The following is a 17,977-nucleotide window of genomic DNA, read 5'->3' on the forward strand; positions in this document are numbered from 1 at the left end:
AGAGAAAGCAGACAATGATGGGAGAAAAGAACACAAGCTCAGGAACAGCCATGTTCCTGCTAGAACGGAAGGCTGGGAGCAGAAGTCACCAATGGCTGGCAGGCATTTGGAATTTTGGAGGTTCTAAAGGATTGTCTTAAGAATGCCATGAATAAAGTTTTGGAATATGGGCCCTAAGTGTCCATGGCAATGAGGATGCTGATTAACAGGGTAGACAGATCAGGGAAGAAACAACAGCCACAGTAGGAGTTGATCTTCATTTTTCAATGACACGTACTGAGCATTTTCCATGTGTTCCACTCTGTGCCAGATGCTGGGAATACCACAATAAAGGGACAGATCTGATAATGTTCCTCATGGACGTAGTCTAGGACTGAGGGGGTTTTGTCAGTTTCAAATGTTATAAATGACAGTGGATTTTCTAACTAAGGGACAATGATTACTGTTTACTTCTAGAACTTTTCCATGATTTTGACACTCAAGAAGAGCATTACATTCAAACTGTGGATAATGTTGAAAATGTTCTTAGCCCCAGTCCCATTCCATCAGTATAAAAAATTGCTAAGAATGTACATTTCTATTTCTCTACTGTGTCTTGTGCAACCTGGTTACTTCCCAAGTAAAGAACTGTAATGAGTAGCTGCCCAGGAATCACAATGATATCATTAATGTTAATTACTTTAACATTCTCATTTGTTCATAAATTCACAAGTCATGTCTGCTAGTTTGTGAGGACTGAGATAAAGAAGGCATGATTTCCTTAGAGTTTGTGCTTTAGTGAAGAAATAGACCCTGTGTTACTTCAATGTCAAGTGGTAGGTTCCAAAGGCCAGAAATCTGCCCTTGGAGACTCCTCTTTCTTATGCCTCAATCTCATTAGGGGCCAAAACGTCCTAAATCACTCTTGAAACTGGCTCTTCCTTCTATTCTCTTCCATAGGTGCTGTGCAGGCCCTCTCTCTGTGTTTAGATTATTGCCAACGTAGCCTACTGAATTTTCTTCCAATCTCTATAAGTCTCCCAGAGATCTCTTTTTTGATAGAGATCACAGCTTTCAGATCAAATTCTAACTCTCTAAGCAGAAAGAGGTCTTTTCGACCTGGACTTGGTATCACTCCACACTCCCTTTTCCCTGCCTCTCCCATAGGTACATTTTACTCCAAGTGGATTCATGACTCTGGGTGACCTATACCTATCTTTCAGGCTCATGACTATGACTTCTCACAAATCCAGTCTCTATGTCTGGGATGCATGACTTTGTGAAGACTGTAAGGCTTCAAAACTCAAAATATGCATTAGCTCCTCTACAAATTTCTTCTTTACATCTCTATACCCTACAATCGGAGTTGAATATCCCATCTCCATACAGAGTTCTGTCCATCCACATACCACAAGTAACTTATCTCACTGGGCTATAATTGCTGTCTGTTTTTCCATCTCCTCCACACTAGACTGTTTATAAGTACATTTGGGTTAGAGATTAGGGAGCACGGATGATAGATGAAAAGAATAAATGGATAAATATTATAGGAACATATATTAAAAAGTCATTATCCTGGCTGTAAAACAGGGAAAGGGTTATACTCTAATATTGTAAGAATGACATTTCAACTTGTCCTTGAAGAATGAGTAGAAATTTGTTAGATGAATGCATAAACTTCCTTCTCATTTGCACAAATTAAGATAATGCTAAATTAAGTACATTAGAAATTTTGATTCATGTAGAAGACTAGGTCTAAAAGGCAGGTAATCTAATGAGCATATTTCTTTGTAATATACATGGACATAATGTTTTGCATGCTTGCTTAATTATACCATGTTGAGTATATAGCAAATCATCTTGCTTGCCCTGAATACACTAGTTCTAATTTTACTTTATCCTTGGCTACATTAATCCAATTAAACTGCTGTTCTTACTAGGAAAGCTGTTTCCAAAACTTAATAGGGTTATTTAAGAAATAAAGTGAATTTCATGATAACTTGTGTACTATATGCATGAGCTAAGAAAAGAACAATAAGGAAAAAAAGGATGAACTTATTTAAATTTACGAGCTTTAAGTGTTTTTGGTCACTTCTCACTCTTCTTTAATGTCATACATGTTTACATGACTTACTGGTTTCTGCTTATGATAACAGCAATACAGATAAGTGAGTCAACTTTTAAGGTTTTTGTACACTGAAGTCAAAACAGCTTTGAAATCTACTCTTACAGACTTAAGAACCAAAGACATATCAAAGGAGAAGTCATATTATGAATCCTTCTTTAAATTATGAAGCTTAACAAAATAACTATATTACTACTCATTCCTTTATGCATGTAAATACTATATTAGGCTCTTATGGATCATTTTATATAGATATATTCACCAATTAAAAATGAAGACATTTCATAGACCAAACACTATTGTCACCTTTCTTTTTCCAGTCTAAATCTAGAGCCAAAATAGGATTGTTATTTGCAAAGACTTGAAACTTAAACTAAAAGTATCTCATCAAATATTATAGCAAGTGTTGATGAACATTTTTTTCTTTCATGACTTACTTTTGATTCTAGAATTTCAGGAACTGGAAGGAAGTAATCCTCATAGGAACCATTTCGGAGAAAAGATTTTTTAAATCGAATTGTGGACTGCAGAAGCTTCAGATTTTCTGTAGAGGGAAAAAGAGTTATTTTATATGAATCGTAAGGTTACTTGGGAAGTACATTTGAAAGACACCTTTATCCTGATTTATTACTAGGTTTTTTTATGATAATAGCCTAGTTCAATCTAAATATAAGATGAGTGAAAATTTAACCTTTCCTACAACCATGTGGACTATAGAGTTCATTATTTTTAAAATATTCATGGATATTCTGCTTAGAGATAAAAATATTTCCAGCAAAGGTGCTACCTGGTTTTGACTCTCTGTGAACTAAATATGCTCTTATTTCTGAGTTGAATATATTATTCAGTTGAAGCATTTTGGGGAGAACAGGTCATATAATCACTGTGATATAAATATGCCCTTCCAACCTTGATTAATTCATGCCAGCTAAACAAAGACAAGGCTTAAATATGTGTTGTGCTATTTGCTTGCTATCACATCTCAAAAATATAGTTTGGTGTAGGAAAAAAGAATGTGTATTCCCTAGAAAATGTAAGAAAATACATGTTTTTTTTTTCTATAAAATTAAGAATATTTGATTTAATTACAATCTTCCTGGTTGCCCATTAGGCAGAAAATGGAAAGTAAAATGTATGAAGGCAGAAAGTAAAAATAGTCTGCCACAAAATTTCTTTGTTTTATGTCAATTACACCTGTTTTTGGAACTCTGCATTATCACTTTTTGTTATGTTTTTTAAAAAATTATTTTATTCACTTATTTATACATCATGCTGAGGATCAAACCCAGTGCCTCATATGTGTCCAAAAAATGTACATAAGCCCAAGGTACTTTGGAAGGATATTCTAACAGGCAAGTGCTCTACCACTGAGCTCCAGCCCCAGCCCCCTTGTTATGTTTTAATGACTAAGATTATAAAGGGCATAGAAAATGTTATGAAGGGTTATAGGAGTACCTAAAGACTCTGGACAGTGGGAAAAGTTTATCCAGGTGGCCATTGTGGGTGTTCCAAAACAGTTAAAAACAGATAATGCCCCTGGTTATACTTCTACCTCTTTTAAACAATTTTGCTCAACATTTGGCATTACTCATATAACAGGAATCCCATACAATCCACAGGGACAAGGCATAGTTGAAAGAGCTCATCAAACTATTAAAATGTACTTATTAAAGCAAAAAGAAGGAATTGGGAAGGGGTATATATTCCCCAAAGATAAACTTAAAATAACCCTTTTTACTCTAAACTTTTTAAATTTGGATTCATCAGGACTTAGTGCTGCGGAAAGGCATATGTGTCCAAAAAATGTACATAAGCCCAAGGTACTTTGGAAGGATATTCTAACAGGACAATGGAAAGGTCCTGACCCAGTAATTGTCTGGAGTCGGGGGTCTGTTTGTGTGTTTCCACAGGGAGAACAGCAGCCGATTTGGATTCCAGAAAGATTAACTAAAGCGATTTCTACAGACCAAAAAGAAGATGATTTGGCTCAAATCCATAACAACTGATATCCAAAACTCCAGTTTGGCTATTCTTACATCTGCAACAGAACCAGGATGCTTTTTTCAATATCTATTTTATTATTGCCCTTTGCCATATCATGAAGTTCTATTTTGTTTTTTGAGCTCATACAGACCTAGGTTAATGTTTTGCTGATCAGTTCTATTTTTTGACTATAGAGTTTTTAAACATTGCAATGGAGATTTCACCTGTAAAAAGTTATAAGGCCTTTACTATAATGTTATGTGTTGTATGTATTATATTATGTGTGCACACTTGTGTTTTGTGTTATATGTTTGAATGTACGTATGTCCATATATCATATATGATGAGCGCTCATGATAAAATGGATCCAAATATTTTTTTTTCACGTGATTTATATGGTTTAATTTAAATTGGGTAAACAACTGTTGAGGATTGTTTTAATATGTAAACAAAAAAGAAGGTTAACAGATCTGTTTGTTTACTTTCACCTTTCCTTTTCATTATATTTAATAATTCTCTTAAAGATAATGTAAATTGTTAAGAAAATTGTTTTCTTTTAGTGCCTTCTGTAATGTTACATAATTTTTTCTTTAGCCATTATTGCCAGAATTCCTATCTTCATCCCAGTGCCGGTGAAGACAATGTAAATTGTTAAGAAAATTGTTTTCTTTTAGTGCCTTCTGTAATGTTACATAATTTTTTCTTTAGCCATTATTGCCAGAATTCCTATCTTCATCCCAGTGCTAGTGAAGTCAAAGATAAAACCAATCTACAGCTTCTACAATAGCCATCACTGAACTGCTTGCAGAACTTGCCTGGACACATTGTGAGCTCACCTGTATGCATTGTGAACTATCTGTTGGTACAGCGAATTGTGGTAGTGCTGGAGTATTTTTGCTGATGGTGTCACCGGTGGTACAATTTTTCAAAGGAGCCCTCAATTGGCTTAATGTCATGGCATTTTGCATCCTCCTCTACTAGTGATGGTCTAAAATTTGGGGGCCAACAGAGGTGAGGCAAAGAACCTCACCCCCCCACAGGTGCAAATGCCTATCCACAAGTATGGCTGTATGCTGGACCGGTAGTCAGTGACGGGTATGATCCAATTGCAGTGGTACCAACCTAAGACAGGAGGCTGACGCCTAGAGGTCAGTTCATCCAATGACGGGTAAGGACCATATGTTGAATTGGACTGCCTAACAGGCACGGTCCCTAAGCCACATGCTTGTTGTTTAAACAGAGAGGGGGAGATGTTGAGAGCCACAGCCAAAGGGGCCCCAGCAAACTTCCAGCTGCCAGCAAACTTCCAGCTGCTGGCTGCTGATTGGCTCCTCAGCCCCAGCAACATCTAGCTGATTGGCTCCTCTGCGGTGATGCTCATTGGGCTGTTTCCCTGCCCTTTCAGACCACGGATCTGCTCATTGGGGGACTTTTTTGACTCCGCCCACGTGACCCAGCCAATCGGCCTCAAGAGCAGGAGGATTGTGGGAGGTGGGGAGAAGCTTGTGTGGGAGAGAGAGGCTTGTGGAAAAGCCGGTGGTGGCAGTTGAGGCTCTGAGGGTTTTTCCTGAGAGGCTGTTTTGTTTGGCGTGTGTGGTTCTAAAAATAAAGTTAGTTTCTTTTGACAAGTGGCTCCTGATTGTGCCCAGCCAGACTGCGGTAAACCAGTAAATGGCCATTATATTAAAATTTGTCCGGTTGACCAGATGCCCTAATAGCAGCTACATTAATATAATGGTAGGACTACATCCTCCCTTCAGATATTAAACCCCCATACTGAAACAAATACATATGAAAGGTAAGTTTTTTTAAAAAAATTTTCTTTCATAAGCCGATGTTTTAAAGAACTTAATAGTTAAGAACAGAAACAGAAACAAGGAGCAGAGTTTCACTGTTAAGAAGAGTGTTACCTGGTGATCCCCTGGCCAGATTGTCAGTCACATTTCTCACACAGGCCAAGTAGGGAAAATAAGGACTATTTGATGATATATTTAAGATGGCATCTTCAAAGTTTTCCAGGATTAGGAGCCTATAGAATTTGGAAAGAATATATACATTAAGTCAGCTAAACAAAAAGCAAGGCCATTCACTGAGGTCATGTTAGTTCTAGGTGGCTTGGCTTTGGTTGATGGTATCAGAACACCAGGAATGTGCTCATCCTGCCTGATCTAGCCCAAGTGCCCAAGGGCAGCATTACTCAGGATATGCTGAGTACTTGCTTTTTACATGAGAATAGTCTTTATGTTTAATTATTTTAATATTTATCCTCAAATTAACGTCTTTCTGCTTTCCTTTCAAATTGCTTGCCATCTGAGGACTGCCAAAGGTCGTTGAGACATATGTGCCTCAGAGAACACATATGTGTGCGTGATGTATAGCTTGTCACTTCAATTGGGAGGCTACCTCTCTATTTTTTAAAACTCTTCCTTTAATGTTGAATTTTGTGTATAGTTAAGATAGAAGAAATGTCAATGTCTGACTTGGGGGTCATCTGCTTTGAATCAAACTGCACAGTATGCAAATCAACTAGTCCTATCAGATGTTTAACTCAGATGTTATAATATTAGTGAGAGACTTACCCTGGTGTAGCTAGTGAATATAGAAAAATGTTTGCATTAATATCAAAGAAACCTCACAGTGTTTAGATGTGGGTTAACAACACTGAATCCTTGAGGAACTTTAAAAAGAAAATGATTCAATGGCAGGAAAAGTCTCTAAATGAGCCATGAGAGCACTGCATAGTGGTCATATGAATGACTCTCATTTAAATACAATTCATAACCTCCAGGTTAAAAAAATAAAGCACTTATTTCAAAAGTCTTCTGCTTTTACTTAAGCATCTCCTTCACTAGAGACTCTGGATAATACTATACCTGGTTGTCTTAGCTTTTAGACGGCCTCATTATTTATCAATGCTTCCTTATAGATAATTAATGCCTTTTGTCAATTCACAAATAAAGGACAGAACAGTATATTCTTAGACTAAAGAATTTTATTTTCTGGCCAAAATAAAAGAAATCATCTATCAGGGAAATTTCTATATCACGTTATAAATATAAAAACCCAATAGGCATGTATTAGATAACAAAACTAACCTTGTTGTATAGGCTAACCATATAATATCAAGTCATGTCTCTATATAGCTGAGTTTCTTGTTGCTCCAATCATAAAATCAGTGAGTCCAGTCAAATCAAGTCAATTCAAGACCATAATGATCAATGTACTCATAGCACTGTCCTAAGACAAAAAGCCCTGAGCCAGTGTCTTGGAATATTCAATAGTTTTAAGATCGTTGAGGGAAATGAAAAGCAATCTCAGAAAGAAGACCCTAAAGATAAAATATAAGACGCAATTTGAGAATCCAGAATATAAAGAAGAAACAAGTGGAATTAGGACCATAATTATAAATTTTCTGCATCTATTTTCTTTTGGGGGAGATAATCCATTTGTTTTACTTGGTATAATAATGAATATAGGTTTCAAGATAGACTTATGTTCCCTGTGAACAACTTGGAAGAATGATCCATTTAATGTTGTATCCCACTCCTTGCTCATCCCGCCACCATCCTGGTCATAGAACACCTAGCATTTGTCTTTTGTACATCACAGACTTGAGTTACTAGTGACTGAGTGAATGAATACATAAGTGAGTTTTTTAGGAAGCCGCAGAGATATTGGCTATTTATCTGAAAAGAGACCAATGAGGCATCTCTGGAGGGCACATGCGGGGTAGGTTGATCCAGTCTCAGAGATGGTCCTCTCTTATTTCTCTCTCTCTTTCCTTATCTTGTCCTTCTCAGTACTACCCTTCTTCTTTTGTGTTTGTTTTGCTCTCGTGGTGCAGTTATTACAGTCCAGAACCAGTTCCAGCAGAGTGCAGTGCTTAGCAGCAAAATACTGGCCTAACTATCCAGATGGACAAAACCAACAGATTCCCAAGGTTATTGTTAAGACTAGAATAAAGAACAGTTGGGCTTGAAGTGACCTTGCAATATCATCTAAGTCCTTCTCTCAGTTTTATAAAGAACATTAGATTGTCAAGATTTTTGAGAGTGAATTTAACATACTCCAAAAATTAAGATTCCACTATTTTGGTACAAACATCCCATGAGTTTTTTAAACATATTCTTGATAGAAAATCTTAACTCCCAAGAGTTCTTACAATAAAAGGTGAGTGGTGTATGAGCACATGCTTGACACCCCACACACAGAAAAACAATTAATAAAACAAAAATAATGATGGAGCCATGAGGAAAAAATATTTTTGAGTAGAGTTCTTTAAAAAAACTTTTATTCTTTTATCATATGTCACTATTGCTACTCTGTGATTATTTTTAAGTAGGAATGGAAAGGAAGTCTGAAGATAAGAAATCCCTTAATTTCATCAATCACAATAAGAGCCATCTTAAAAGTATTGAGTTCTTCCTAATAAACTGTCAGCCAGCTGTCAGAGCTAACTTCATTTGCTGTGGAATGGGAAGGCTGAGGCACTGGCACTGTCAAAGCTAGGGAGCTTCCAGGCTCTGATAAAGATACCTGGTGTCAGCAATAAGCATCTACCTAGTTCAACTTAAAAGGTGGTTTTAAAACTTCTTATTTTTGATGGCTATATGGGGAGTGTGTTTCAAAGACCTATGTATTTGAAACATGGCAGCCTATGGGAAGCTGTCTAAGGACTAAGTCGCTCTGGGAGAAGAACTGGGTCAGCCACCACGGAGGAAGAAGGAGATGGCCCGAGAGACAGGAAGTGCTTGTTTATGCAAGGATTTAGCTTAGACTTTACTCTGAGTCAGGGACCTTTTCATTAAATCATAGCAAGTTTCTAAGCAACTACTTGGATGCTTTTTTAGAAAAAAAAATAGTTAAAAATAAGTCCTACTCTTTCTTCTTATTAGGAGTTGATTTATTTTTTAATGGAAACAAAAATTGTGTATATTTATGGGATACTATGTGATATTCTGATACATGTATACATTGTGTTAGGTTAAACATATCTCCTCAAACATTGATCATTCCTTCATGATGAAAACATACTAGCTTTTTGCAGTATGCAGCAGATAATCATCTATAGTCATCCTATCGCACAACAGCCCCCCAGAACTTCTTGTTCCTAACCCAGAATTCAGTACCCATTAATTGACTTTATCCCATGCCCTTTCTCTTTATTTTTATTTGCACAAATATCCATTAGCACAAAAAAACATATTTGGAGGCACTAAAGTCAAAGGATTTCAATAGTTTAATTTATTAGATTAAAGCAACCCTCATCTGGCCAGCTATCTGATCTCTACGTTTGCCTTGAACTACAGGAATTTACCTCCATCAGTACTACAGGGGAGTGCTAAATTTCCTCCCATCATCATTACAGTTACTTCAGTAATCTGCTTACATGGATGGTCTTTAGTGCCCATGGTCCCTGCTGTCATTTCCTCCACATATTCCTGGCACTCTCTACACACCCTAATAAAAATCCAAACTTAAATTTTCTATCAACATTTTTGTCTACCTGCCTACCAAAGAAATAATGCATTACCTTGATTGGAAGTAAGGAATATTTTGGTTCTTTAAAAACTAAAAGAAATATTAACGTGAAAAATTGGTCTGAATGTTTTTATCCCCCTAAAGTCATTGAAATCCTGACTCCCAACGTGACAGAATTAGGAGTTGGGACCTATGGTAGGTGGTCAGGTTATAAGAGCAGAGGTTTCACAAATAGCAATGGGAATGGCCATTATAAGTAAAAGTAGCCACAGAGAGCTGCCTTGACCCCTTCACCATGTGAGGACAGAGTGAGATGGCACTATCTCTGAATCAAAAAGCAGGCCCACATCAGACCCAAATCTGCTGGGGCCTTGATATAGGACTTCCCAGCCTGCAAAAGTGTAAAAAATAAATTTCTGTTGCTTAAAAGCTTCCTTATTTATGGCATTTTGCAATAGTGGCTTGAACAGACTAACACAGGTGCTTATGTATTTTTCATGGTGAAATACTTTAAAATAGTTGGAAACTGACCCCACAGGTCTAAAGTAGCATGCAGACTTGTCACGTTAGATATAGTTACACAACCTTGGAAGTGAAAAACAGGTCCTCGTGTTGTATTATCCAACAATGTCATTCAATAATTCCACAAGAAGTTTCCCCTTTACTACACTGGAGCTGTGTCCTTTCCTTTGGCAGGTCATAGTTGGTTTTTATATCCCATGGTTTTTAACACTACTAATAGAATTGTGTGTATGAACTGTTTTAATTGCTTATTCAACCAAGTTACCAAACAATTCAGAAACAAAGACTTACTGTGCAGCCAGACTGCTTGGGGACAGTGTCTGTTCATCATCTTCCCTCCATATGTGTGTTGTATTATCAGAGTCACCTAAAGTAATAATATTTATATAGGTAAACATTTAACATGTGTGATTAAAGATTTTTTTTTTCTTCTCAGCAAAAACCATTCCAAGTCACTATCAGGGAAGGAAAGTGAAAGAGGCTAACGGAGAGAGGGGTGAGGAGGGGGAGATAAGGAAAAATGAGAGGAGAGATAGAGGAGAGGGAAGAGGAGAGAGGGGGCATGATCAAAATGCAATATATGCCTGTATGGAAATGTCACAGTGAAACCCATTAATTTGTATGATTAATACACATCCATCACTGTAATTTTAAAAAGAAAAAGAAGCATTTCAAGTGAAATAAATGGGGAGAAAATTAAAAGAAAAAAATCTAAACACTTCTTTTTTTCCAAAAGAATTTTACAGAAGACATTTATGCTTTTTTTGTTGAAAGTATTTATAGGAAATAGGTGTCTGCTGATCAAAATAATCCCAACAGTCAAACGCATGCATTTCTAATAAATTTGTTCTCCATGTCTTAAACTACTACATTGTTTCCTCTTAAGACTTCTTTGCAGAGACGACTCTTAAATCTCATAGTGCAGATTGACTACAACTTGATTTCTTAATCAAATGAAGCCGATTTTCACTCCTTCAGGTCACTGGATATTTTTTCTTTTGGCGGGAAGGAGTGGAGGGAGATCTTCAGTTGCTTATCATATAGCCTTGGGAAACATCTGCCGTCACTATTCAGTATTCTCTACATTTCTAAAAACAGCCACTGATCATCAAGTGCAGCTATGGATGCAAATCAACTAATGTAGACAGAACTGTTCTCAGTCATTTCAAATATTAAGAACTTGCAGAGTATGGAAGGCAATCACCACGTTGGATCTTATGGAAACTGTATGTGAAGATTGAATTAAACATGGAGAGTTTCCCTAGAAGTTAAATAGGTCACTTATTCAGCTTGCTGCAAAGATTATATAATGAGTAAGTATACAATAGCATTCATATGAGAAATTTGAAACAAAAATTCTTTAGATGGAAACTGGATAAATAAAAGCACCATAAATTCAATGCTTTAAGTCAGCTCCTTTAGGAAAACAGTATCGCATATTTCAGTCTTCTCTTCAGACATGACTCATTTCTTATAAATAATCGAATATGGTTCAATTCTTTCCCTTTTAACATTGGCCTAGACTCTTTCTTTCTTTTCCAGCCTTCTTCCTCTCCTCTGTCTTTCATGGTACTGGGGATTTAACCTAGGGGCACTTTATCACTGAGCCATACCCCTAGCCCTTTTTACTTTTTATTTTGAGGCAGTCTCCCTAATTTGCTTACAGCTTCGCTAAGTGGCCTCAAATTTGCAATCTTCCTGTCTCAGCCTCCTGAGTCAGGGTCTAATCACTTTCAATAGGATACTTTAATACCAGCTTTCATAGTTCTTCCTTTAATAGTTCTTTCCTTCTTAGAAAGCTTTAGGATGTACCACATCCTAATGCAAAACTATGCCATCCATGCATTTCTGATGCTGATCAGTTTATTTTATTTAAATTAATATGTGCAAAAAATAGTATCCCAGAATTTAAAACCTCTTTATCTACCTTCTGCATCATTCATCTTGGCTCCTAGTAACGAGTAGAATGGCTTTTTCAGTTTTCCTGTTCAGAAGAGTGGATTTTCCTGTGCTTTGTCCAAGGTGCAGCAGAATATTATTGTTTTACTGATAGAACATGCATCTACAAGTTCAAGTACCAAGAATGAAGATAGCCAAAATAAAAAAAACCAAATTTGTTGGTATCCATATATAATCAAGAATGGAGACATAATGAGATTTAAGCTTTTGCAATGTAAAAGTTTCCAAAACTGCTTTTCCCAGATCAAATATTGCTTACTTTGAACTCCTATGTGATGCTTAGCAAGTTGGCATTTGTGTACTATGTGGTTATGGAGTTTCTTCTTCATTAAGCTATTAAAGTAAGTAACTAATAGAAATTAACTTTATGTTATCAATGATAGACTTGACCTTGAAGTTAAATAGAAAATTTCCCCTCTGGCCACTAAGGACTATAAAGTATCTTGGAAGAACTACTGTACTAAACAGACCTAAATGAAGTGGAAAATGTTACAAACCTCTGATTTTTGAAGGATTGGGCATGTTTAAAAGTGGAACCCACAGACATCTAGTGCACAGAGACTTTTTTGCATCATAAGGATTGCTTTCTATTTAAAAATGCAATTTATAATATGCTACTTTGCAAAAGGCAAATTCCAATAACTCAGAAAGGTCATCTCTACTCCTGATACTCAGTCTTTATAAATGGAAGTAATAGAGCTTAACAACTGTATCAGGAATCCTTGCTGGAACTTAGATCCCTTAGGACAGAAGGAAGACAACTTTCTTCCTAGGGTTGTATTAGCATCTCCCTGCTTTCATGGTTGCTGAGGAGGCTTCTGGAGAAACCCTGAGAGTGTCCATAACTCAGTTTAAATCAGAGATGGACGGGGGAGGAGGAAGTGTGTAGAAATCAGAGTGTGGAGGGAAATTGAGCACGACTAAAAAAGTGCACCTGTGGGTGAAGGTGCAGCATGACAGGCCCAACCCCCTCGGGCTGAATGTGGGAGCAGCACTGAGGTCTGGTGTAGCATGTACTTGCATGACCCAGCAAGAAACCCTGGATTCAAGTGTGCCTATGTCCCAGAGATAAAATGAGAGTGAGGCCACCCACAGGAGAATTCAAGGGACAGACAGATCCAGGTTCTGACCTCGAATTGGCTACCTGCTGTGTGTGAAACTAGGTAGTGTCCACCCTCTTATGCCTCACTTTCTTTGTCTGTGAAATGGGATAATAGCTGCATCTCATAGGATTATTTTCATAATAAAAGGAATTGAATATAATGAAGCACTTTGCATTGACACAAAATCCTATTATTTTCCCTGTTTGAAAGACTGATCTGAGACCTTACAAGGCTATCTTTACCCTGTCATGCATTAAAGAGGTGTCAAGCAACTCTTCTATGAGTTACCACTCTTCTCCAGCTTCACTGGGTGAAAAACCCAAGAGAAAGTAATTTTGCTTCAAAAATGCTGTTGAATGCCATGAAAACTAAGCACGGGGTGTGCTGGACAATGTAATAGATATCCATACTCAGGGCCAGAGACACCTGTGCTGCTAAATTAGCATCACGGGTTCAAAGTTGAGCTCCCTGAATGTTTCCCAGAAATTCCTAGGAACATTTTTCAAGCAGGTACAGGCTTAGGGTTAATGAGTTTTAGAAAGAGATGTAAATGTTTTTGCCTTAACCCCAGACTAATGAAATTGTAAGTGTATGAAATTTAAAAACAAAGAAAAACTAAGCACATCAAATTTTACAGATACAAATACATTTTCTGGTGTATCTTCTTGTCACCTTAACCTCCAAAAACATGTTTCAATAATTGCCAAAGTCTTCAGCATATTCATAGACATAAGGCATGGCCATTGTTACATACTGAAAATTGAGTTATGTCATTCACAGAGAAGAGTATCTTGCGACCTGTTTAGTAAGAAGTGCTGCTTACTTGCTTACTTTTGTGACTTCTAAGTCACAGATGAGCTTTTGTCCTTTGGGGAGTAAAAATCTTAACTTTATCACTTTGTATTAATTATAAGGCTTGAGTCTGCAGATGAAAAGAACAAGAAAGGTAAAAAAATGTGAAGTTCTGAAATCTTTAAAATGCAAATATAAAAAAATACAGAGGAAATCATAAAAGTCTGTTAGTGCACTCTTTGGTTCTGTGGCTTGGACTTTTTAAAGAACAAGCCTTCTTTTCTAGTGTTCATTAAGACCATTAAACTTAACAGTAATCAATCTTGCAAGCTAGTCATTTGTTCTATAATTGTAGATATAAAAATCTCTAGACTAATAGAAACTGGTACCCAAGAATATGTCATACTTTTTAGTAAGAATTCTTCAAAGTCTTCTCAGACTTAACTCTCATATGAAAACTGGTATTTTAAGACAAAAATAAGGAAGAATCTGTTTTTGACATGATGCTCTCAGGGAGCTTACTGTATAATCCAAAAACAATCCATACTTAAAAGCTGACAAACTCAATTGACAACGCCTAATTCATTCAGGAGAGGTAAATGTTAACCCAACATTTTTCCTGGGAAGTAGAGATTTACTCCCTACAGCCCTGATCCTTTGCATGTATCTGCGCATATCTATCTATGTATTTCCTTGTGAGTGATAAATAATACTATTCTATATATGCAAAGGTGACATTTTCTGACTCAGGAGCAACATGCTACACTTGGTGTCACTGGAATGACAGTAGGTGTTTACTGATCTATTTGTGCTTTGACATCACTATACATCTTCAAGATGGTTGGTTGAGGGATGTATTTTTGCTAATGAAAGATTCTTTCTGAAAGAAAGAAAGAATTTTTGAAAGAAATTAAAGTTTGGAAATGAGGACCTAAATCTTGCAATTCAGTTTAGACCTTTGTTCCCCCAAAATGGTGGTAGGAATCTATTTGTTGAGGCTTACTGCCTGGTACTTAGTTTCCATCCCAAGTATTGACATAGTTTTACAAGTTCAGAGAGGTCATTTTTACCAAAATAAAAACCCTAGAAACGCCTAGCCTTTCTCAGCCATTTTTTTTCTTTTTCACACTCTGACTCAAGATTTGGATTTATCTGTAGCATATGCATTCATCTAAGAATAATACCATCTCTATGTGATCACCTGAGTTGCACTCGGCTTTATATTCCTAATGGACTTTGTAACACTGAATTCAATACAGTGAAGATGGAAATACAATACCTCGAGCTGGGGAGTCCAGAGTGTACAGCAGATGCTTAACAGACTTTTGAAGGGTTCTGAAACCTTCGTGAGTCTCAACACGTGGAAAAACCTTCTGCAGGACTAGCAGTGCCCTAACAAGTAGAAAAACAATTAAACCAGATTGTGTTTCAAGGCTTACAGACAGAAACAAAAGGTTATTCAAAGAGAAAATGGCTGCAATACAGAACATTATTCTTACAATATAAAAGACAAGATGCTGCTTTTATAATTTAATTATGCATTTATCTGCTCATGCATGAAATCCCAATCAAATGTTCTTGAACCAGAAGAGAGAACTTTATGTTTCTAGTGTGGAAAGAAAGCTTAAGACTCAAAGACTTTTAAATAAGGGAGCAAAGTTCACATCAGTTTTTTTTTCTTTTAAAACTTATAAATAACAGGTTAAGAAACACAAATTTGAAAAAAAAATGTCTTTTTTTAATTAAAGGAAAAATTAAATATTTTCACTAAAAAGCCAGCCCCTCCCCCACCAACAAAAGAGCAAGTCCAGATAAAGGATCCAGTTTCAGGAATTATTATTATTGAAGCATTTTATAAATATTTAACTTTTGCTAAACAAGTGATAATTTTTTTGAAAATGAAATGGAGCTTTCCTTACTTAAAGACTGTCCTCTATCTTCTAAGTGGTCCATAGGCACTACTCCAAACGTAGCTAAAAATTAATATCCATACTAATTGGCACTGTCTTCCTATTATGTGTATGGGTAGCCTTTACTGGGAATAGGAAATCCGCAAATCCACTTTTGTTTGAGTTCATTTTGTATTTCCAAAATCACAATTGATTACTTAAAAAAAATATCTTTTTATCCCCTTCCGGTTGTTAGCACATTTTTAAAGAAATGTTGCAACTACAGAAGGATGTCTGAATTTCATAAACACTGTGATTTATACCAAGAGTGAAGGCTGAGCCAATGTTTTAATTAACTTGAGTAGTAACCAGAACAAAGGCTTTTGTTAACAATTTGCCATTTATGAAGTTAAATGTAGAAAAATAAGCTAACAGTTTTTCCCTGTCAAGCATCTTAGTAAACTCCAGCAATAGATCCAGTCTGTGGGTTTAATCTCAGGGTATTCTATGACATTTTTGGAATTTTTAAAATTGAAATTAAGATTGTTTTAGTTTTGGTCTCCTAGACCTGAATTAAAGTTGTTTAGAGAGCTAACCAATAAGTATGTTCTAGGTTGTTTTTAGTATAATATGAGGATTTCAAGATAAATAGACAGGTACTTTATATAAATATATATACTCATATATATTAACATACATTGTATATTATCTCTATATAGTATTATATATTTAATATATGCATATGTGTATATATGTGTATATATGTGTATACGTATACATGTATATAAAACTATATATACACACGTACACACCCATACTTACCTTTATTGTTAACATCTGCAGTGAAGTACTGAGAGCTCATTTGCTCTGAACTTAAATTTTGTACATAACAGTAACCTCACAAGAAATATCAAAAAAAAAAAAAGACTTCTCTGTGAACAATACCAGTTCATCTAATTCTTACATTTTCTTACCTGTCTGCCTTTCGGAGGACATCAAATAGACTGCTTAGTGAGGTGTCATTCTGAAACACATTTGGAAAGCTAGAGAGGAGCTGCCACAGGGCTGCCTGGTCCTGCACTTGTGAGAAGAAGGACAGCACTTGGACTATTTCTTGGAACACTATCTTCTGATTGTTGGGGTCACTTGATAGCTTAAAAAAACAAAATCACAAACCATCAGGTGAGGCTTTAGCATTTGCAATCACATGGCTTACTGTCCTGGAAAGCATCAAAAATCTAGACTGTTCACATAAGCACATCTTTTGAATCTTCACTCAGTTGGAAGCCATCTATTATTTGAAAAAGCAACCATTTCTACCATTCATAAACATAATTGGACTTTCTCTATAACTCCAGAAATCGGCATATTAGAAGTTTGGCTAACAAAGTTGTATTTATATAAAATATTTTAAGTTATATATTTGTAAATTAAAATTAATTTCCAAAAACAAAATTAGCTTTGGAGCAATGTTCTTCTCTTTTCTTGGGAAATGATTTAGGAGTTGGAGGCCTATCTCCTCTCTATCCTTTACTAGACCTTTTATTCTTTGGTGAATAACCCTTAAGACTAATACACATGAATATTAAAGATAAAAAATAGTCTAAATATATTAATGATGTATATGATATACATGATGTGTAGAAATACATAGATGAAAATGTTTATTATTAGAATTACACATACTTAGTGCAATAAAATATTTCTGAAGTTTCACAGCAATGCAGGGAGCTGTAGTTACAATGAGCAATGGATAGTGAGTGAGCATATGTAATAAATATACTCTGTACTATGAACAAGCAAATAAACAAACACCATAATTTTGTTCTTGTGTTAGATCACAATATCCAGCTAGCAACTTCTGAGGTAACATATTTTCTTTGTTATATTCCCACTCAAAGCAATTTTCTTAGTTCATTCATACCAGTGAAGCTGAGCTATAGACTGTCTTAATTCAAGGTCTTTCATGCTGAGAGTGAGCCTTTGAACAATGCATTTTTGATGACATATTCTATTCTACATGCCTGCCAAATTTATTCAAAAAGGACATTAAGTGCTTTATACTGGATCGGCATCACTATAGTAGTGACTAGCGTCTATAATCTAGTTCTTTTGGAAATTCAGGTTACTGAATGATGATTTTT

At 36.0% G+C, this 17,977-nt stretch overlaps 1 protein-coding gene across 2 annotated transcripts in view; it reads right to left on the bottom strand.

Moving 5' to 3' along the window:
* Abca12 (ATP binding cassette subfamily A member 12) overlaps positions 1-17,977 on the bottom strand; it is a 171,662-nt gene that overhangs the window by 89,597 nt on the left and 64,088 nt on the right. For both annotated transcript variants that reach the window (XM_058577446.1, XM_046440002.2), the window contains exons 7-11: positions 16,808-16,986; positions 15,224-15,336; positions 10,382-10,457; positions 5,998-6,116; positions 2,542-2,648 (exon numbers count right to left, since the gene is read on the bottom strand). In XM_058577446.1, coding sequence (XP_058433429.1) covers positions 2,542-2,648; positions 5,998-6,116; positions 10,382-10,457; positions 15,224-15,336; positions 16,808-16,986 — 594 coding nt within the window. The remainder of the gene's footprint in view (positions 1-2,541; positions 2,649-5,997; positions 6,117-10,381; positions 10,458-15,223; positions 15,337-16,807; positions 16,987-17,977) is intronic.

This window comes from Marmota monax, unplaced genomic scaffold (assembly GCF_021218885.2).
Source record: "Marmota monax isolate L192 unplaced genomic scaffold, Marmota_monax_Labrador192_F-V1.1 WCK01_AAM20220418_F8-fsc00041, whole genome shotgun sequence".
Lineage (NCBI taxonomy): Eukaryota > Metazoa > Chordata > Mammalia > Rodentia > Sciuridae > Marmota > Marmota monax.